At 41.1% G+C, this 23568-nt stretch overlaps 1 protein-coding gene across 3 annotated transcripts in view; it reads right to left on the bottom strand.

The window, feature by feature from the left end:
* The window catches only part of TNS3 (tensin 3), a 197496-nt gene that overhangs the window by 34324 nt on the left and 139604 nt on the right, over nucleotides 1-23568 (bottom strand). For 2 of the 3 annotated variants that reach the window (XM_061464584.1, XM_061464585.1), the window contains exons 19-22: nucleotides 17466-18725; nucleotides 8631-8809; nucleotides 8147-8264; nucleotides 7967-8056 (exon numbers count right to left, since the gene is read on the bottom strand). In XM_061464584.1, coding sequence (XP_061320568.1) covers nucleotides 7967-8056; nucleotides 8147-8264; nucleotides 8631-8809; nucleotides 17466-18725 — 1647 coding nt within the window. The remainder of the gene's footprint in view (nucleotides 1-7966; nucleotides 8057-8146; nucleotides 8265-8630; nucleotides 8810-17465; nucleotides 18726-23568) is intronic. The other variant, XM_061464586.1, reaches the window with a different exon arrangement.

The following is a 23568-nucleotide window of genomic DNA, read 5'->3' as shown; positions in this document are numbered from 1 at the left end:
GACACTGCACTCAGAGTTTGTCTGCTACGTATCTAAATACGAACAGCTTTGTGAATTAACACGCCTATCTCAGGCATAGAAAAACATAGACTGATTTCAGTATCTCCTCTTCTGCGGGAGGGAATGAACACGAAGAGAAGTAGCATAGGAGAGAACAGCATCTTAAAGAACACAGCAGTATGGCCTCTGGACTGCAAACACTGAAGTGGGACTGAACGTGTATTTCCTCACTCAACACCGGCAGGTCTGTGATTCTGAAATTACAGACCACCTCTGACTTGTGACTGCAGCAAACCAGACCAGACCTTCCCAGGCACCCAAACAAAGCATCCTCTTTAAGACTTGAGTAGTTTTTAAAAGGTGTGCTCACAGCTGCACTTCAGTTCTTAGAGCTTTCTTGTCTTCTGGCCTTCCCTTAAACTACACGGATGACTCCAGCACATCAGTCATCAAATGCCACGTCATATAGTACAAGACCTCACCCTGGAAAATCTGAAAAACCTTGTTCCATGTATGGGCTGGTTTCAGCTGGGATAGAGTTAATTTTCTTCCCAGCAGCTGGTGCAGTGCTGTGTTTCAGCTTGAGTCTGAGAACAGTGCTGGTAACGCGCTCATGGTTTAGTTGTTGCTCAGTAGCACTTACCCTGTTCAAGGACTTTTCAGTCTCATGCTCTGCCAGTGAGGAGGGGTACAAGAAGCGGGGAGGGAGCAGAGACAGGACCCCTGACCCAAACTAGCCAAAGGGGTATTCCATACCATAGCATGTCATGCCCAGGACACAAACTGGGGGGAGTTACCTGTACAGACCTGTCCGGAGCCAAGTGATCACATATTATGTCAAGGCACTGAAGTTGCAATATTTGCTTTGCTTGTTGCAATGCTGATGCCTGCTGAACTCAGTGCCCTCAGCACTGGGCAGTGGGAGGCAGAGGAGGATTCCTCAGACTGTAAAGTGCCAGAGCTGTGACCATCACTGCTAACATGCCCTTGCTTTCGTATTCTCTTCTGATGACCCATGGGCACCTATTTTCTGACCTGCTTTTTCCTCTTAGAGTAACTTGGTCTGAAGTTTCCAAAATGCATCAATTTTCTGGATGCCGTATGAAACCAGTTCTTTGACAGGCAGGTACTTACAAGCCTCTTAGGGCATTTACTTGCTAAACTCACTCTGGTGCTGAGCAATGAGCTAAACAGACTGGTTGTATGTTATGCTCCCTGAAGAGCAAATATAAACTGGAATGAAATTTCTAGAACAAGCATTGCATACAAAGGACATACTATGAAAGTGTTAAATATTCCCTGTTTTCTTTTCTAATGTTTTCTTAAACTTCATCTTCTTTTTCAAACACCCTTTATAATAAATTCATTGCCAAAATGCTTTGGTGATTTAACACAGGTAGGCAGAGGTTTCAAGCTGCTAGGCTGCCACTCAGACACAGAAATAAATGGTAAGGTAAAAGAAAGAAGCTTAAGCACAGCAGAAACCTTTTCATTAACACTGTAGTTCGCATTTTCATACAGTGTTTGAGCTTCATCTTATAATTCCAAGGGAGATGAGCACATCCTGAAGTCCCTTCTAATTGCACAGGTCTCAGCTTTCATTAAAATGCACAGATTATGCCTGCCTTAGCATGAGGCAGTTTTATTAACTCTGCGTCATCTCCCCACTGGGCATCAAATCCCTTTGCAGAGAACTACAACCAACAGACACCCTTCTAAAGCACTGAGAAGTATTAATAACACACTCTTTTGACCAGATATGAAAGCATCAAAACGACATCAATGAAACAAGAAAACCACAACCAATGTGTAATCTCAAGCTGTTTTTAAAACACTCCCACTGTTTTCAAGAACAAAAAATATTTTGCTAATCTTTGGATAACATTTCACTGTGACCAAGTATGGAATGGATTTAGAATCTAACGCAATCCATTTCAGGAAACTAGGAGCTGCATCTATTCTCCACCATCAATACAGAGGGGTTCTTACAGTGAGTTTTCTTACAAAACTTCAGTAACAAGAATGGCATCTTTTGACAACTTTAACATATTGGCCATAGAATAACACGTATATTGCTCCATTGCTTCTTCATCACATACTATCTTCCATGGACTTGGTACTGCCTAGCTTTTTATATTCAGCTATATATATATATATAGCTGAATATATATATATTATACGTATATTTGTATCCCTTACTCCTCTGAATCAATGGCATGTCAGAACGTTTGATCAATGGCTAAAATATGTACAGACTTTGTAAAGGTCTATGTGAAAACATGTGACATGGCTATAAACAAAACCAGTCCATATTTAGCTAGCTAAATGGATTAACCTCTAAAACATTTCATTCTTATCTCTAAACCAGAGATTAAAGCTCTCCTAAATTATTCAGTGCACTGGGAGAGTACCTCTCATGGAAATCTTAGCCAAATTAGTGGGGAAAAAACCCTCAATTAAATCTGCTTATCAAACAGTCTAGTTGTAAACACCTAAGCTTTAAATATTTTGGTTAATATAACTCACTAAAAGCAGGCACAAACTACAAATATTTTGAGTTATTTTCAGTTCCAATTTGGTGGTTCTTTTACAACATATTTTCCTCCATTTGGACTGATGTGACTTAAATGAAACCATTAAACTATTCATCATGTGAGATGGAACATTATTACTTGCTGTGAATTTGAACTGAAACCGCTGCTAATAAGCACTGCTTTTTATTCTGCAGGCCAGACAAGATACAGAGTTTCCATGTTTGTATCTGAAGGATATGTTAAGAACTGTATTACAATGAGTAGCGGAAAAGGAAGGAAGCCTGGGACAACAAAGACTTGAAAATATATCAAGTCATCTCTAGACTTTGTGCAATAAAAGGTCTGCATAATGATTACACTTGTTCAGCTGAATATGCCAATGAAACTAATCCACGGAGGAGAAAGTGTGACCCAGATCATAAAGTATTATATTGACTTCAGTGTTTACAATGGCCAAGAAGTGGTCTCTGAACATCTATGACCGCTTTACAGCATTCCACATGCTCCTTCTGAAAGACCTGATTAAGTTCATGCTGGTAGAATCCAAACAGGAGAACTGATTCCTTTCCTACTTGCTTCTGAAGCCTATGGAGGCTTCACATGCACTACTAAATGGTATATACGATCATAACTAAGAAACATCAGCTGTTTCACTATACATATATTGTGGAGGTGGGCACTCTATACTTAGTCACAAGATAAACATGTCAAGGCCAACTGCAGGACAACAAAAAACATCACACAGACCTTGCTACAGGCCTTGTAGTAAAAATTATACATTTCTTGTCTCTCCTTGTACTTCTTATTGCTCCTTGATAGCCTCACTGTTTAAAACCAACCAACAAACAACAGAAAACAGAACCACCCCCAAAACACCCCAACCCCAAAATCACAACAGCAAAACCCAAAATGTACCTTTTGGAGGACAGAGCCTATGATAACCATGCACTAAAGTGGATGCACTGCTGTTCTGAGCAAATAAACGCACATGTCTGGAAATAGTTCCATACCTTTCTCTAGTTTTGGAGGCACATAGCTTATATGAACAGTTAAGGGAGAGAGAGGAAGGGAGGTATAAATAAATATTATAGGTAACATTTATGTATTGTGGAGAAAGTTTTTGCACACCATAAACTGGGATTTTTTTCCCCTCTCACAAATTAGTACCACTCTTCTTCCCTATGCTACTAACCCTCCTAACACATGAAAACATTTTCAGTTCGGAACCTTGGCTTTTTTATCAACCAACCAAGCAGCGTGTTTCATTTCCCTTCCAACTCAGTGACTCAAAGAAATTGCAGTCGTAGGCTAACAGTCCGAAATTCCAACAGTCTAGAATTATAATCAGTAATAGATTTATGCACTAATGAAGGTATCTGCTAGGTTGTGACTTAGTCTTCAGAGAGGTTTAGGAAATACTCATCACTCTACTGGGTGATGGAACAGACTAAGCCTCTTAGTTAGTGGGGGGAATTTAGGATTACAATGTCTGTGTTCAGATAAAAACAGGGTCTGTATGAGAAAAACTGTGGAATTCCACCAGACCTGAGGAGTTCCATGAGAGACTGAGGAAAAAAGATGATTTTTGGACAATTTTTGGAAAAGATGCAGCTCATACGTGTATCAGAAGCTTTGAGTACAGCACCTGGGCTAACTCCATGGTGGGTATGAAAAGGCACATGCTTGAAAGCTCTGAGATTCCTCATACCAGGAGCAGTGTTATCATTCCACCAGATGCACTGCTTGAACTATGCAAGTTTATTTAGGTTGTTCAGAAAAGACGGAAAACAAGACATCACGTCTTTCCGTCAGTACATGGACAAGGATTAGAGACAATCTGTCCTTGTTCCCCAGACCCCTGCCTTCTGCTGCAACACAGAGCCCATTTGTGAGGGCACATTTTCTGCAAAGCTCTATCTATGCTTTGGCCAGGGCTGAGGAAGGGGCAGCTCCTCATGTCCAGCCTGAGGGGTGGAGTGGCAGGGGCGGTGAGCCAGAGTTCAGTCCTCTGGCAAAGAGCTTGTTATGGTTTTGTTACTTCTGCATACAAAGGGACTTCAATTAGCTGCATGCTGTCTAAGATAAGAGAGCCTTTATAAGCTTCCAAATGGCCTACAAATAGTGCTTCTGTTCCTCCACTGATGTGTGGGACTCTCCAGCAGGACATACAATGGCTATTGTGTTACTCAGAAAGTTCTATCTGGAGCCTGCTTTTTCATGGGGTATTTATAAATCTAGCCAATTTACAGACTGCTCAAGTTTGCCTTTAGAAACAAGGTGTCTTTCAAAAGGTAATTCAGAATGAACTGCAAGGGTGCTGCATTACTTGCAAGCTATGTAAAGTGAGGAAAAGGGCAGTGAAACCATGGCAGGAAGCGATCACTAGAGCAGCAGCACTGACACAGAAGGACAGCATGCCTGGACAAAGACTGAAGGAGCTTAAACTTGCTCCCATCTGAGAAAGAACAAGGCTCTGGAAAGGAATCCTGCTCTTTCTAGGGGGCACAGGCAGGATGGCTTAAAGAAACCTATGGGGAGTAAGAAGAGGTAGAGCACAGATAATGAAAGGGAGACAAATCAATCATAGAATGGTTGGGTTGGAAGGGACCTTAAAGGCTAACTGGTTCCAACCCCCTGCCACTAGACCAGGTTCTTCCAAATCCTGTCCAACCTGGCCTTGAAAGGTAACACTGATACATAACAGCACTGGACTGACTTTTCCTAACAAACTGCTTTCCCCTGGAAAGAAAACGAAGATTTCTAGGGCTAACAGAGCACCATTTTATACAGGGTTTTGTCAGGCTTCAGTGAGGATAGTGCCCTTCACTTCAATAAACAGTTTAAGAATTAGATGAATTCAAGATACAAAGTATACAGTTTATAACAAGAATTATTTACAAAAGAACAGATAATTTTATCACTTTTGTATACATAAGAACTGGATGTCACTGTAATTCTTGACTACAGAATACACAAAAGCATGTACTATTCTTTTAAAAAGTATACTCTTACAAAACCACAGTAGTTCTCCCTTGATACTGTATGTGCTAACAACAATGAAATCTATTCTCTCCAAGGAAGTGGGGAGGAAATAAGATAGCAATATATCTAAAAAATTGGTAGCTAGATGTTACAGCATCCTTGGAACTAACTTGGAATACAGGCAAGCAGCAAAGCTGAGATGCAGAACAAAACAATACTGAATTCAAGGGTGAGCTGAACTGAGACAAAAGAGACAGTATCTTAACAGCAGAAATAAGAGTCCATGACTCCAAAGTCCTCAATCTGTTGAAAATCTCCGGAGAAGTCAGTATGTTTCCCAACTTCTGCCAAAAGAAAACCCATGACAGCATTTAAAAGAAAAGTAAGGCTCAAAAGAAAGTACTGAAAATTGGGGCAGTAAGAATTCTTCCAAAGTCTGTTAAGAGTCACCTTTGTCACATGGCATTGGAGGAGCCTCAACCACAGGAACAGCTGCTTCTGTTCCCTTCAGATTCTTGGCCTTATTCAACACACAAAACACGATGCTCTTGCTCTAGCCACACATTAAGGATTGATAGCACAAGCAATGAGAAGACGTCTTCTTCACTTCTTGCCGAAGTCAGAAGACACAGAAGCAAGTAAATACAGTAAACAGATACTTACTGTAGATGCAGACAATAAATAAAGTAGAATAGTGAAGGGAAAAGAGAAAAAAAATATATATATAAAGTAGGATTCTAATAGTGCCTCTGGCCACAGAAGTTTCTGTGCTCCGCTGGGAAAGTCACCCAACTAACATTTCTTAGAGGTGCTTATTGCATGTTTACTGCTGACCCACCTCATACCCCTTTAACCTTAGTCTCAAAGTACATTATGTTTGTGCCTAAAAGCAAAGCCATGGACAGCTGAGCACTGAACCTGTAGCATTCAGTACATCTTGAGCATGATTTTTAAAGGGATATTCAAAGGGAGAATAACTTGCTTTGGTCTAAGCTAGAGCAATTATTTTTAGTGTCCCATTAATTTAGTACAACCAGCATTTGAGAGATGACAGCATTTGGAACTAAGCAGGAGAATCACCAACAAAATAGAAAAATACACTCAAAGCCACACAGTTTTGCAGGGCTAATTCTTAGCAACATCAATGGAAACCATTTAACAACCAAGTGTTCAGTAGATGAACTCAGTGTACGCAACCTGTAATTGATTTGCTGAAGCAGCCTTCAGAAAGAACTCTACTACTAATTATTTAAGAGTTGAGAGAATAAAGGGCAAAGCCACAGCAACTGAGCCATAAAGAATGTCTTGAACTGGGTAGAAGCCTGCTTTATTATTTTATGCTGTGTTGACGTTATTTGCTTTTGACAGCTATTAAATGAGGCAAATTAAACAAGAAGTGCTGAATTCCAAAGTTAAAACCACAACAATCGCTGTTATTGCATCAAAATCCACCACCACATTTATTGGAAACTCTACTATTAAGATCCTGCTTGAAAAGGCTAGAACTATACTATATACAGTACTATAACTATAGAACTGTAACTATAGAACTACATATACATATTAATTGTCATCTTAACATCTTCTAAGGCATACCACTTAACTGAATGCCTGTGATTTGTATTCAGGTTTTAAATAAATCATGTTAGCTTCCTTCAACATCCAGCACTTTCTGATGCAGGCACCTGGAATACTATTATTTTAACTTCCTGCTTTAGAATAGTTTTGCACAGAAAAGGTGGTGGCTAACAACAGCTTTGCTGCTGTTTTTAGCAGCAAAGAGTTAAGGCCTGAAAGAAAAATAATAATAAAATGCATAGCTAAATCCTATTAAATCTTGAACCATATAATCATCTATTATCAATTACTTTTCCATGCTGGCTCATTTATAAACTTTATTGTGAAAAAAAAAACCCTTTGGAACATTCATTCTTTTGATTAATGACCTACTTGACTTGAGCATAGCTACTGCCAAGCTCTATTGTCAGCTTTGCTTGCCTGGAAGGACAGCAACATGGGTACCACCCCTCTTCCCTCAGATGGAGACAAAGCCTAGTAACAACCATAAAAAACTCAAGTCTCTTGACAGTACCACTTTGATATATCAAACATCAGCAGACACATCATGGAACAATGACACCATGCAAACAACAAGAGCAGGATAGCATCAAACACTGAGTTGCATTTCCTCTTATCGCCATGACACAACTGCCTGATTGCTCCATGCCAATTTTTGACACTGAACATGGGACTCCCTTGGATAATTCTTCATTGTTTACTTCTTTTTTTTGATGTGATTAAAATAGCACAGCTGAGTTCTATTTCTCCAACTTGCACATGTCTAAATTCATCAGGCCTATGTCCCACTTATAAAGGAATAACCACAACTGTGTTAGTTGCCTTCATGCTCAGTTCAGTTTCAAATTACTTAAGATGTAGGGGTATCTTACCAGGGTTGGTACCAGTTCTGTACAGCTCAGACGGGCTGCTGACCTTATGGCTGGCGGGAATATGCTGGTGGTACAGTGGAGGTGTTTTTACTAGGAGAGAAGGAAAAGCACAATTCCTCTTCAGTAACAGCTAAAATGTTAATAGTGCTATTAAAATAAATGGAGACAGACATTCCTTACCATACGGTGTCTCTGGTGACAGGGGAAAAGCTGGTGTGGATGGGACAAGCTCATTTCCATTTTTTGTTGGGGAGAAGATTCCCCCATCTATTTCATCTTGGTAACAAGCAACAGCCATCTAGAAAGGGCACAACAAAGGCAAAACTACAGTGTGAAAATTCCCACTGAAGCCTGCAACACAGTGAGGCATTTTTCACGAGATGACAGGAGGTTTCCTGTAATCTGACCTACTGCTCCAGAAGACAGATCTTGGAAAACTGAAAAACATGCATAAAAACTGAAAACAGAGAGGACAAGAGCCGGACATCCTCAAACACTGCAACTGCATTTCTGAGGTCGCTACTGTCATTTGTTCTTCTTATTGCCACAGTGCAACTGCCAAATAGTTTCACACAGAATCTGGACATTGAGCATGAACATGGGATTCCCCACTGGACATCTGGTTCAATAATAAGTATTCCTTGAGAAATTCTTCATGGTTTACCTCATTAGTCTCCCCTAAAGGAATCGGTGATCCTGGGTTTACAGCCTGGTCTGCAGAAGGAGACTTCATCCATCCACACCTGGTATACGACGGCTGCCCAGGGACATCATTGTCATACTGCCCAACACTTAACTTTCTCATCCTTCTCCCTGTTGCATTGTCATCTGGTGTCCCTGGTGCTGAAAACAAACAGGTAAACTGATTAATAACCTCTATTTTAATTAGAGCTGTTAAAACAAACTTCACCATTGTACCTTCAGTGGTTCTGTTCAAGGATGCTCATGAAACAACTGGTTTCGTAACTGCTTTACAAAACCACACAGGTGGGGAAACAAAACAATCAGTCGTAGTCAGTCTTGCTGGCACAAGTTAGAACACATTCGCAGTACACCTGGCTCCAGACGAATAAAGCAGCATCCTGCTTCATTTTTGGAAGAGATTAATCTCGGTGCCCCGTTAGGGCCTGCCAGCAGGCGCCGCTATGGGCAGCCAAATGGGAAACCTCATCCCGAATACCCGGCAGCAAAACGATTGCTGTTTCCTAGGACTGCATTTCTCCTGAAAAAAAAAACAGCTTCTTTTTAGCTAACACACACTCCAGCCCTTCCTTATAAACACAGCTCACTGTATACCTTGTGTGTCACACATGGCAATCACACTTAATCACAAAATTAGGTATCAGACACACACAGGAGCTGTACTGTAACCTGCTGGAGCCTGAGGAATGAGCACAGGAGTAAGCTGAGCCAGCAGAACAGTTGAGGATATTCAGGGGCATAAAGCAGTTTTTGTTTCCAAAGTCACTAGATTGCCATTAGATGTAGCTTTATGATTAGCAAGGCTTTATACAGTCATCCAGTCCCACCAACAAACACTTTGAGAATATCCCTGCAGCAACTGCTTTTTCCACTCTTCTCAGTAAGAATAAGCGAACAAGAAGCATCCCATAGTAGTCTTTCCTACGTACAGGACAGTACAAACACAACTGCATGCCTAGCAACTTCTCAGATACTCATTCCACCTGAAAGGTTCTAGCCAGAGGAAAAGGGGCTAAATAATGTTTAAAATATGGAGGCTTAAAAAGTATTTTCACTTTCCAAGTTGTACCATAAAAACCATCTCAGCTGTGTCTTTTACAGGATGTGCGAGGTATATTTATATTGACTCCATAAAAGAAATAACTGGCTACATTTGGAGCCTGAAATTTAACCCTATTGGTGGAATTTTCCAGAGTGACTAGTAGGATTTTATTTAGTTCTTGGCTTTAGTAGTGGTTACTGCCATACTGGCTTTAACAGTAGCAGAGATGGATTTCTGAAAGTGTCTAATCCTGTAGTTTTGCAAGAGATTTATTAATATTTTTAGGATAAGCCACTACTTACCATCAAGTTATTCTGCAAACCTTGTCTGTATTTTAATCTCAAATCTGTTTTCCTATATAGAAACCTATTTGAGCATTGATACCTTATAATTGTGCTATATAACCGAGGTGAAATGTCTGTAATACCTGCACTTAACGTTGCATGCCAGGTTTTACACTTTGGCTTCTGTCAGTACTTCAGGATAGGAAATGGGCACGTGTGGAAGATGTCCATATCATCTTTCCCTACCAAAGTGTCTGGTTCAGCCCTCCTGCTGAGTTAGATGAATGGCACACTGGACTCCTGCTGCTCCATGATGGGGATGTGTAGGAGATGTGCTTAATCAACACATACTTACAGTTGGAAAGGATTTTAAGAGTTTAAATGACACCAAGCAACAAAAGTAAGCTCTTTCAGAAATCCTCTTTTAAGAGAAATAGCTAATTCTCAAAGATCTTTTTGCATGTATAGACAATAAAAACTCTCAGAGGACTTTTCCTTAGTTTATTAGTTTTGCTAATATACTTCAGAGCTGCCTCACTTAATGTTAACAGATGTTTAGAGTTACTATTTAAAAGGTATTTTTTACAGTGTAAAGCTTCAGGAGCCAAGACTTCCTAGAAGTCACATAATTTGGGTTTGTTCTTGTAGTTTAGCTTTAAGTTTTGGCACAGATTCATAAATATCCCAGGAGCACATATTTATTTCTCTGAAAGCATTTTGTAAACTCTCATTTCTATCTTCTTCCCTTGTGAACTACAACAATGGATCTGTTTCCCCTGCAGAACAAATAACAACATTCAAACAGATTGGTATTGGAACAGCATCAGGCCTTTATCTTGTCAGATGGTTATCACCATGCCATTGCTACAGCTAACAGAAGCACAGCCAGTGGTTAAAGGTTAATCTTTGTTTGGTTTCTTTAGCTGCTTAGCTTTCCTGGAGTACTACTGAGAAGTATCTGTAACTATTAGAAAGAAAACACCACTAAGCTCAAAATCTTGTCTGCAGTGGCATGTCAACAGTGCTCCATCTCATGTATTAACTGTTGTCCTGGCTAAACTTCAAAAACTATTCTGTTAAATCCTGATGTATTCTGCATGTTTCTACGTACTGAGTGCATGAGGCACACCATTAAAAGGTCCATGTCTATATGCAGTTACCACAACAACTAGTAAGATGAGGCTTACATGTTCCCACTTGATGCACAGGGCTTGTGGGCTAGCCTCAGACTCAGCTTTATGTGAGAGTGGGGCAAGCATAGTCTATGCAGTAGGGCTCTCTATGGGAAGAACTTCTCTTGTGGAGGTGGAAACCCAGCTGGACTGATATCCCTTCTTCCCATTATTGAAGTCAACTATCAGTTTTTCCCAAACCCGGCAGAGTCCATTAAACACCTTTCCTTGACTTCTACCTAGTTTGTATCGTAGCCAACTGAGCAAATTACAGTCAAACTGGAACCCCCTTACAACAGATAATTATAAACCAAAGTTAGCCAGAAATATGAAAGTTTCAGCATCTTTTTGTTTGCGTATATATAAAGAGGCTCTAAATGAATTTGTGCATTTTTGTGCACGAAGAGGAGCAGTCAACTTTAAAGATCTGGGTATTATTCAGGCCATTCGGCTGCCCTTCTATTCCCCTGCCTGGTTTTTCTTGATAGAGCCTTTTTATTTATTTTTTTTTCTAAGCAAAACCAACGTATTAGCTATAAAAAAAGACTTACAGAAATGTGTGGCGCCGGGACCAAAGCTGAACACAGTACTCCAGGTGGCCTGACTAGCACAGAATAGAGTGGGACAATGCATATCTTCATTACATACACTGAAGTGAGTGCAAAGTCATTAAAAATCTTGTCAAAATATGAAATATAAACAAAATAATGGCAGAGTACCACAAGTGATGTGGAGAGTTCTGGCCTTCAGCATCCTGCTTGACTAAAAACCCCTACTAAGCTGCAGCCAGATTTCAGTGTGAACTCTGCCTCTTTTTAGTTACAGTGGCATAAGAATACTATGCTAAAAAAAAAAACCAAAACAAACCAAAACATCCAAAATATTTAAAAGTCCCATGAAGATGTAAGGTTTGCACATTCTGTTCCATAACCCAGTTGAATCAATCATAACATGTCACTGTAGAAACTCCATCAACTTGGTCACCGAGTAACATTTATCTGTGGCTACATATATTGATACAGCAAATGTGAAAGTCACAGTTTAGAGTTGTAAAATCAAGATATGGACTAGTTTTCAGATGCTGGCCTCACAATATCTGTACTGGCTACACAGCTACAGTGATCCCACGTTTTTCTAACTGCTGGCTTTGGTTTAAAGGTGTTTACAAAAAATCCGTATCACTTACAAATGACTAAACATATCCTTGTACAGCCAAAGAAGCTGTAAGGCCTCCTACAATGCATCAAACCAACTTACCTTGCAGTATGGGTGGAAGAAATTCCTACCTGTAACTACCAAGTGAACTCAGGATTTATAAACCAACTAACATTACTGTACGAATTTGCACAGTGAGGGGGAATGAAAACTGGCTGAACAGCTTGACCCAGAGATGCCAGGTCTAGCGGGAGGCCAGTAACCAGTGTACCCTAGATGTCCATACTGCGGCCAGTCAGCACGAAGTTGAACATGAGCCAGCAACTGTGTGTTTGGGGCAAAGTTTAAAAACTGGAATTTAGTTGAAACTCCAGTTTTGACTTAAAACCTCAGGTTTCAACTGTAGTTTAGCTAAAACCTCTATTTAAACTTCCTGTTAACCACTGTAAAATTAACTCCAAGTCAGGTACCAACATTTTCCTGTGTGGTGGAAACTACAACAGGTTTTGTAGTGTTGTCAGCACATGCAAATAAGGCACATGAGGATGTGGACAAGCTTTGTTCTCCTGTTAGCTTACAGCTTATTTCAGATGGCCTGGGTTTGCTCTCCCACAGAGTATCAGAGAGTGAATGGGAACATCTGTAACAGTTCAATGCTTTTAAAAACTCTTATTTAATAAAGTATGCAAAAAGGGTTACTTCCAATCTCCTTTGTCTGCAGATACAGTGCAGCATGAGTTATGATACCGTAATCTGGACCATCTTCAAAGACTTCTTTTCGACAGAGAAGAGAGCTCTGAAGATGTTCCAGACACTTGCAGTCAGATGTTTAATCACCTCATTTGTATTCATTTTGCATGTTGGGATTTTTTTGAGGGAGGGAAAATGCCTTTGTTTAATGCTCAATTCTTTACTGACCTGATCAACTATATACAAACCCCACGCAAAGTCTAAAGCTGTATGAATTGTGTACCTGCATTGTTCCCACCACATTAGGTGGCCTAAAGATGTTTTAAGATGCTTTTTTCAAACACTCAATGCATGAAGAGGAATTAGAATTAGCTGAGAGTAACAACGTAATTTCAACCTGGAAATTACAGTCCGTCTTTTCCTCGTGCTGCCTGATTCAGACAGACATGCATCGCTGTGACTGCAATGGAGACCAGGCTACCTCCAAGCATTGAATGCAAGTGCCCATGTGCTCTGCCTTAGTTTGATCACATAATCTTTCACCTGCTTCTAATGTTTTTCTTAAGATGAAAGTTGTAACATTTTAAGAGTGAAAAGATGGAGGCAGGGATTAGCCATGGGTAACAGTAATGGTAACTTAGCTTTCTAGGTAGAAGCAAAACGTAGTTTTGGCTTTCCTTCTCTAGCAAGTAAGCATAAGCTTTGTGATACAAGATGGATGGTCCCAGGAAATAAGTTTTACAAAGGATCTTTAACAGTAAACTGAGGTCATATGCTATTAGGTATGAAAGAAGGTATGTAAAGGGGGACCATATGGCTGCAAACAAACCGTTACAAACACATAAACATTTCCTCAGGCTACAAACCTTGGTGTTATTTAAAATTCAGAACTACTGCAGCACTCTCTTACTAGTAAATGGCACCACCATTTACTACCAGAAACTCATCTCCACGTAACTCACCTCACGTAAAAGCAAGAAACTGGAAAATCTTAATATACAGGGCACTGTTTGACCTCTGAATAGCAACACACAAAGCACAGAAGGAGAAAAGAGACACTGTTCTACATGGTGCATAAAGACACATCCTAGCAAAAGAAATTCAAGGATCACTGCTCCTTCCTGTCCTCAGAAACTCTGAGCACTTAACCCAAGATGGCATTTTGACAGAACCCAGAACTTGGCTACATGGGCAGTCCGTAGTTTGTGACACATTAACCTATGTTAAGGGCACATGTACAAAAACCTCCAGGAAGAAGTGTGACAGGAGATGTAGCTGCCTATCTGTCAATCAGTGCAGAAACATGCCAGCAAAGAGAGGTAAGAATGCACCATAATGTACATCCCAGCTGACACGCACATTCCACTCCTAAGCTTGTTCTTCCCGTTTTGCAGAGCACTGGAAACATGCACATACTTTCTTAAGGCATACATTTTCTGCACACTCACGCAGGAAACCAGATAACTTGACCGTCCTCTTGTAATCCAACCCTCCGGTTAGACACACACACAATGCATCATGTCAGTCCCATTCATCTCCAGTTCTGTTTGCTCCCGCTCACTCACAACACCTCATTCACTCATTCAACCTCACTCAGAGCTATTCAGCCCTCATCTGCCAACTCCCTCCAGCACAGGCCAATTCATGCTTTTTATATACTTTATTAGGTCAAGGACTGTTTAAGTCCCAGGGTACAGGGCTCCCCCTAAAACCTGTGTAAGTCCAACTATTACTCACTAGTGAGCAACTGCTGGTTTGGTTATGCTTTACTCATGGCTATCTCCTCGTCCCCATGGCAGCCAGCATTTCCTTCTACTAGTAACTACACCTCCTGTGCTGCAGCAGTTTCAACAGCTAATTAAGTGTCCTGGACAATCTCCTGCTTATCCCGATCCTGTGAGTCTACTCCAAGGTAAGTTAACCATATCCAGCAGGCCCTGTGCTCTGCTACCACCAACTGGCAATGAACAACATATCATTGTTATTTTAAGGGATAATTTAGCTTGTATTATATATATTTCTTTCTAGTATAGCATATTTACAGCCTTTCACTGCAAATACGCTCAGTACTTCAGCTTCACTGCGTATGTGTGAACGTGCAGGAATGGAGCTGGACTTAGCTGATGCTTCAGCTGCACACTGTGGAAGGAAAGCAATGTTAAAGTCTGAACAGGAAGTTTCCACGACATTATTCATTAGGTTGTTCTCATACATGCAGAAATAGACTTTTGACTTTCACCAAGCACAATGACTTAAGTTTTTATCTGTTTGGTTTCTTTGTTGTTTTAAGCTGTGTAGCACACAGGTTGCCCACAGAGGTGGTTGTAGATGGGAAACAATCAAAAGGCATCTGGACATGGTCCTGGGCAGCTGGGTCTAAGTGGCCCTGCCTGGGGAGGGGATCTGATCCACATGACATTCAAAGGTCCTTTCCAAACTCAAAACACATCTCAATTCTGTGACTTCAGTATGAATGTGGGTGTTGCTCTGGAGCAGAGATAAAGGGTACGGAGTAAAAATTCAGTGTCAAACAGAGCTGCCCTTGATAACAAATAGCTCTTACATACCACGTCCAGTGTACAAATCATACAAACCATCTCACTTTCAAAGACATATATCCTGTGTCTAATTAAATCCTTCAAAGAGGTCTTCTATTGACTTGAACTGGAAGTAGCTTAGGAATCAGTATGCTTAAGGTTATATTTGAAGCCCAGTATGATGCAAACATCCTGTAAGGATGTTCAATATTTCTAAGAGACAGGTTTAAAATACAAATGGAAAAACATTAACCCTCCTTTTCCCTTGCTCAGGCTGATGAAGGAGAGAAAAATGCCTTGACCAAAGGAAAGGACATAACAAAAAGTAAAGGAGCTTCCTGACTTCCTACACTCTTTCTTCTTTCCCACTGTGCCCTGCTGCCCTACCAAAATCACCCACAATTCTAAACGCTCTCTATATTGTCATATTTAATTCCAGATTTATCACTGTCTTTAAAACAGTCAGTCTTCCACAACATGCCTCAAGGACCTGGATTCTCCTCAGTCTTTATTAGGGCAAGAAGTTCATCTGCTTTACCTGACTTTACAAATGGAAGGTAACTGACAGTGACTCCTGTCTCCTTTGGGAAAGGACCAGAATCAGTGAGAAAAATCAAAACATTTCAGATTCATACCTTTAAACACAGAATGTAAAAGGTGGCTCATTCTAAATGACCCCTTTACCACCTGAACTAGCTTCACTGTGTACCAACGAGAAGAGTTCTCTCCTGAGAAAACTAGAAAAATCTCATTTCCAATTTTTCCATCAGCTGATCATTTGGAAAGATTTAAGAAAATTACAAACTGATGAATTCAATCCTTCAAGAGCTACAAAACTCATACTGTGTATTAAAACCAACCATACACTGAAGCACCTCACATATGTGCATCATGGATTTCTGGGCCTTAGTCCGCAGTTACCCTCCTAAACACAAAATTGGATCCTTCCATCACAAGGAACGATCTATCCTTGGTGATCCATCATATCTGTGATGGTGATCCATCATAATACTGCACATTAATGGAAACCACACACTAGTTAGGCACAGTCACCATCGAATGGTTTGGCATACCCAAGTGGGCTTGAGCTGAAACAGCTCATTTGTTTCCAGTGTGGCCACGGACACATGTTCTGGCATGTTGGCTGATGCTGAATCAAATCCTGGAGACACAAGCAAGTCTTTCATTGCACCAAGACTGAAGGTAGGAAGAGGGAGAAGAGGAAGAGGGAAGGAGAGAAGGGGATGGGATATGTTCTGTCAGAGGCAGTAGACCACAAAGAACTTTCAGACACGACAGTGAGACAAGTAAGAGCTTGTTTGCCACAAATTTTAGCTACAGCATTAAAGAAAGGTTTCAGTGGACTGAAGCAGGGACAGCCTACTCATCCTTCTGCAGAGCCACTAGGTCTAGAAACATTACTTAGGCAACACAGTCAGCAAGTGCTGCGCATTTAATTCCACCAGATGATTTCTGCAGTCATACCAGCTACACTAAATTTGAAGGTAAAACAGTTAGAGCTTTTTCTCCTACTTTAAGTGGAAATCATTAAAAAAGATCATAATAAAAAGCATATAATCACAAACCATTTCAGTACAGATGCCTTCTCAAAATGTCTCAAAATAGGAACTGTAGAAATTCTGCTCCCTTACTAAGGTTACAGTAGAAAAAATTCCCAACTGATGATCTGTAACAGGCAAGAATTTGCTGAACAGTACTTTTTTCAAGCAAAAACTAAGCACCTGCAAAACTCACTTATCTTACACCAGTTTGATTCTTGGATGGTTATGTGAAGAGAGTATCAGGAATCATCCCTTGCTAATCATCCTGAAAGTTGTAAGTCATGACCTGAGGTCCTGCTGTACCACATCAAGAACACCCAAGTGCTAGGAAATGCAGTATATTCAGAAAGCTTACCATGCTGGGAGGGATTCCTGTTTGTGACATCTAATTTGTCATGGAAGCCAGGACTCCTGCCAAGCCCTTCCACGTCTACATCAAGGCTGGTGAAGCCATTTACTTGATTCCTGTCCCTTGTGACAGTGTTAATGCGGGTCGGGATGGGTTCAAACGTAGGGTCTAACTCCAAGATCAGCCTGTTCAGTTGTTCAATGGACTGATCAATATCCAAAGTTGGAGAAGCTGGCAAGTCCCTTGCATTCTGTCCTAGATCCAGGCTATTTGTGTCCCTTTGAGGCACTGGCATTGACTTGAAGCTCTCAGCACTGGCATGTTCTGCAGCTTCAGCAGCCCCTGGCATGCTTCCTAGCCCCCTCTGTACAGCAGCTCTGCTGCTGGAATTACGTGTTGGGGTGTCTGGGGCTCGGGACTGGCTCTGGACACTGCCTGTGTTCTCCACCGTGTTATGAATGCCAACACTGATTTCATTCTCTGGGGCAAAACCATATTGGTGAGCAGTGACCATCTGCTGCTGGCGCACCCAGGTCTGAGTAGAATAGTTACTTGGGCCATAGGCTTGAGGCTGGGGTGAAACAGAAGGATTCCGTTGTAACTGCTGAGTTGACTTTGGCTCGGTGCTTCCAAATGTCCTCTCATAGAGGGGATCCACACCAATTCCCAGGTCTGGAGCAAAAACATTGTGGTGCTCTTCCCCAGCGTTACTTCCAAAGCCATCTGAAAGAAGTGAGTTCTGACTGCTCTTGTGGCAACTGAAGTTCCCTAAGTGGGTGGAGTGCTGCCCTTCTGAGGAAGACAAAGTCCCAATGCTGTCCACACTGTGAAGGTCATGATTAGGCATTTCATCATCCAGAATATCAGTCTCCCTGTCCTTCAGTTTGGTGTCTCCATTCATATGAACTTGAGCTGGCACTATGTGGTGAGTCCCACTGTACTTGCTTCGAACATCAGTCATATCCTTGGTGGTGTTGACAGAATCCTCCAGACCAAAGCCACTGAGTAGCTGGTCCAGTTCTGCCTTCTCCTGTGGGCTCAGACCCCGTTTGACTCCAGGCACAAGGCGCTCTTCAGTCTTGTCTGTCCTGGTGGAAGCTGTTGAGTGTCCTGAATCACTGCTGACAGACAGCGTATGATCACTGTGATCAGGACTGCCAGTCACGGGAACACCTTGAGCAACACCACGGATGCTGCTGTCAGAAGAGCTCTTCTTTCTCACTTTGGCATACAGACTGCCATCAATGGGACCTTGGGTATGCAGCACTGTGGAGAGAGAAGTAGGAGGCATTATACAAGGGCTTTCACTGGTGTCATACCACAAAACAGAAGTACCAGAACTAATGGTATTGCTTCTGCAAAACTAAATTAGCCTTACAAATACAGTATCAAGCAGTGGCATTATCGTCTTTCATTTTATATTTCAACTTGTAACAGTTTTCTTGATAGAAATAAAACATGCCATTCATGGTTCAAGATCAAGTACAGTTTTCTTTTTATGCTGTTTTGAATGTATGCTTAAAACTCCACAAACTCTTCACACTCATTTGAAGAATTACCCTGTTACAGTGCTAGAATTTGAGAGGCAGCTTACCATACATTCCACTCAAAGCAAGAATGGTTCAATGCTTGCCTTGAATGTATTATGCAATTACCAGTTCATCCATTTCTACCTGATGGTCTAACTACACTACAAAGAATCATTTACTCATTTTCTTGAGTGGTGGCACAAGGAAAAAAACAAGCTTTCAATCAGAGCTTCTGTCCTTGGAATATATGTTAAGGCCCCTTCACAAAGGCATGTATGAGGACATACAATGACATTTCTCTGTGTGTGGAGGATCTGGTGTGCATTTCACAGCTCAACAAGGGCCACAATCCCTTAAAAATCAGAATATACCTCCTTCCTCATCAATGATGGGAAGAACTTAACTTTATTTCTGATCTCTGAGGTACTCCCTCAACTGAAGTTTATGAATAACCATTCATAATAAATATGGGCTAGAACTTTCTTTTCTGTTTAGAACATATTTAGAAAATACCACAACTTTGCAGGAAAATGCATCTAGTTTACTAAAGCTATGTGTTGAGAACAGACAAATTCCTGCTTTCAGATGCATGAGCATCACTTAGTACGCTTCACTGGCACCAGCTATGTACAGAACTAGGTAAGCCAAGTTTTACCTTACAGGTAATTCAAGTGGAGAGCTTCACTGAAGTGACTATACTGCTTGTGATCACTGACCTGTTCCTGGCACCCATGAACCTTCCTGCTTCTTTCTATCTTGAGACATACAGCCTGCATGTTTTTAATCTGTTTATTTTCTGTCCTGATGCAGACACCAGCCCATCTTACAGTTATGATTTATGTGGTATTTCAGTACTACCAGCACTGGACACGGTTAAAACCACAGAACACTGAGTACAGCAATTAACCTCTGGAACACTTCAAAAGCTCAAGAGTTTATTTGAACCCAGCTTATTTTAGCTTGCCTCTGCCTATTAGGGCTTTTTAAAGCTCTCCTTGACATGATAGCCCAAGAAGACAACATGAAGACAGCATATAGGAGGCATATTCTTACAATCCTTTACTGAACTTGTTTGTCCAGCTCCTACACACCTCACACAAGTCAGAACAACCTGAGGTAGAGTTTGGCTACTGGGGTCTTACCCAGGGCTGAAAATGAACACAATTCATTCTGGTTCTTATGAAAAGCTTTAGGAGTAAATATTTCTACTGTTTGCCAAGCCAAGAAAGTGAAGTCAGTGCTTCTACTTTCCAAGGATTTAATGTTCATTTACCAAAACATTCCTGTTAAGCAGAAGTTACTCAATAACTTTTTCTACCCATAGTTTGAGAATTGTTTGATGATAAAAAGAAAGTAGACCATTAGAATCGAGGAACAGACAGATTTTTGTCAAAGGTAACCACCAGCTTAGTCTCCATCTGTGCGCTCCACAATCAGAAGAGCCCTGGAGAGCCCAAAGTATTTCAACATCAACTCTACCACATATTTTAGAAATACACTTAAAATGGCATTGTGATCATGAAGCTTCCAAACTAGGAAGCTTTTCCAGGCAATAGCATCTTAGAAAAAGCATTATTCACTTATTCACAAACTGAACCCATGATGGCAATGAATTCATCAGTTTACAATGGCAAGAAAAGTGGTCTGGTTGGAAAAAGCCATCATTATGGGACACACTGCCAAGTTTCCATCAGTTCAAATACCCACATACTGGAAGTTATGCGATAGTTTTAATAGATTTTAGCTAATAATTAAGGGACAACTTCTTACTTTTTAAGGATTATGTCCTGTTACTTGTCTGATGTTGATTTTAAAAACAGCACATGCAGAAGACCAAAATGCTCCTTTTCAGAACAAGCCATCAGGCTAGGCAGAAAAGAAAGCAATTCCTCTTGCAATGGAATTTCTCTGTGGGCAAACTGTTCCAAGTTCACTGAGGTTTATGATGTGTAAATCCCACGGTGAAAAGAGCTGCTGTGCATGAGGCTGAATGTCTCTGCATAGATATTTAAAAGCAGTATTTACGAAAAAATACCATATCTAAGGAAAACACAGCCAGTTGACAGGTTCTCAGCCTCTTTCATGCTGTGATTTCTCATAAGCTCTCGCTACTGCTAGGGCAATGAACCATACTTGGTGTTTTATGTGGAATTACTTCATACAGTTACCATAAGACATTGCAAGAATAAATTAAAAACAAAACAACCAACCAAACCCTCCCCCTAAAACACAGTAACTCTTAAGTGATTTTTTTTTCTTTTCTGTGTGCTTAGCTTTGAGTTTAAAAACTAGAAAACAATACCAAACTGCTTTGTTTTGTATAGTTTAATATCCTGAAACAAAAGAGACTTGAAGTTACAGGTCTGAACTGGAATGCAGTTCAGTAAATATAGGACTAGTATACTTGAACCGTTAAGAAGTCTGACTTTTCTGTTACCCAGAACTAGGCACAGTGCAGTAAATCCTTCAAACCTGCTGGTCTGCTGCAAACACTTCCCACCAGATGAAACATTCCAGCATACAGGTTTGGTTCACCATACAGAAATTTTAAGTACAAGATCTCTTCTCCCAAGGAACAAGGGACAGGACAAGACGAAACGGCCTCAAGCTGTGCCAGGGGAGGTTTAGATGGAGCTGAGGAACAATTCCTTCCCCAGAGGGTGCTCAGGCATTGGAACAGGCTGCCCAGGGCTGGGATGGAGTCAGCGCCCCTGCAAGTGTTCACACACTGCGGAGACGAAGCCCTCAGTGCATAGGTTAGTGGTGGCCTTGGAGTGCTGGGAACGGTTGGACTGGATGAGCTTAACCGTCTTTTCCAGCCCAGCTGATTCTATGACCTGTCAAATTCTCAGATACAGCTATGGAAGCAATGTAAAACACTGGTGCACCTCCCTCTGTCAGCCCTCCCTGTACCATCACACAGTGCCATCTAAGCACAGCAACAGTGGTACAGACTGGATGGACAGTAGATGGGCAACAGAAAACAGAAGTAGATGGACAACAGAAAACAGAAAATGAAACAGAAACAACAAACCTACAGTCACATAAATTATAAACCTCACTAACTGTTCATCTCTTCTATGTTTCTATTTTAAACATCTGTACAGTATCTCTACACACAAATCGGGAAATATGCAAAAAATAATTCCTCAGTGTATTTTAATGCTGTTAGGAACCTTCAGCAGTAGTAACCTTTTTGCTACAGCCTGGTCCCTGTTCAAATTAAAATCTCTGAAATTTGAGATGCTCCTAAGATAACCAGAGGAAGCCATGAGGATCCACAGGAGCTGGAGCACCTCCCATACAAAGACAGGCTGAGAACATTGGGGCTGTTTAGCCTGGAGAAGAGAAGCTGCGTGGAGACCGCAGAGCAGCTTCCAATGTCTGAAGTGGGCTACAAGGATGCTGGAGAGGGACTCTTCATCAGGGACTGTAGTGATAGGACAAGGGGTGATGGGTTCAAACTGAACCAGGGGAAGTTCAGGTTAGATACAAGGAAGAAGTTCTTTACTATGAGGGTGGTGAGGCACTGGCACAGGATGCTGTCCTGGGTTCAGCAGTAGCAGTCATTTTTCTCCTTCTTAGTAGCTGGTGCAGTGCTGTGTTTTTGAAGTGAGAAATGGTAAATGCTTCCAAAGAAGTGTTAAATGCTCCATCCCTGGCAGTGTTCAAGGCCAGCCTGGACAGAGCCTTGGCTGACATGGTCTAGCGTGAGGCATCCCTCCCCATGGCACAGGCTTGGAACTGGATGATCTTAAGGTTTTTTCCAATCCAGACCAGTCTATGATTCTATGACTAGAACCACTTTGTACAGCAGCTACTGACTGTGAGTTGTCTGGGGTTCCCCATTACTACATATGCTAATGAATCACACAGCCCTGTCAGCACTGAACACCACAGCAGAAGGGATGATAACTGCATACTAGCATCCCTGTGAAATATTCTGACACCATAAAACTGGCATCTAGGTTTTGTGACATTCAGTGTCTCACACCATTACCTCAATTGCTACTATCTAGAATGCCAGTAGATTAAAAAGCCTGTACTGTGGACTTGAGTACTATCTTACTCAGCATCAGCCTGTATTCATAATCAAGACAACAAGCCTAGGTAAACCACTTAGTAAGAACTTCACAATGAAAGAAACTAACAGCTTGAAATATTTCATACACCCTGCATTATTACCTGATAAATTCAGATTATCTAAACTGGAAGAAAATGCATATACATAAGAGGACAACCAAGAACTCAACTGGACTTAAATAAGCAAACAATTTACCAGGATTCCCAGTACTGCACAACCCATTTAAATGTGAGCTCCCAGCTATATAAATAAGATGCATGATCACATTTTAGATGCATGATCACAGAACCACAGAATGGTTCAGGCTGGAAGGGACCTTAAAGCTCATCCAGTTCCAACCCCCTGCCATGGGCAGGGATACCTTCCACAAGACCAGGCTGCTCAAATGGGAATGTAATCAGTAAAGCATGGGATATAGATGCAGATGTCCTACTCAGGTATCCATATACTGAAAGTCTGGTCCACTTCACAAATCCCTAAGGCAATTTCTCAAAGC

The sequence above is a fragment of the Pezoporus flaviventris genome, unplaced genomic scaffold, assembly GCF_033815535.1.
Source record: "Pezoporus flaviventris isolate CSIRO_AGI_PZ_B2104156 unplaced genomic scaffold, CSIRO_AGI_Pfla_v1 ptg000037l, whole genome shotgun sequence".
Lineage (NCBI taxonomy): Eukaryota > Metazoa > Chordata > Aves > Psittaciformes > Psittacidae > Pezoporus > Pezoporus flaviventris.
The sequence above is the reverse complement of the archived record's forward strand: the minus strand, read 5'-3'. Positions and strand labels throughout refer to the sequence as shown.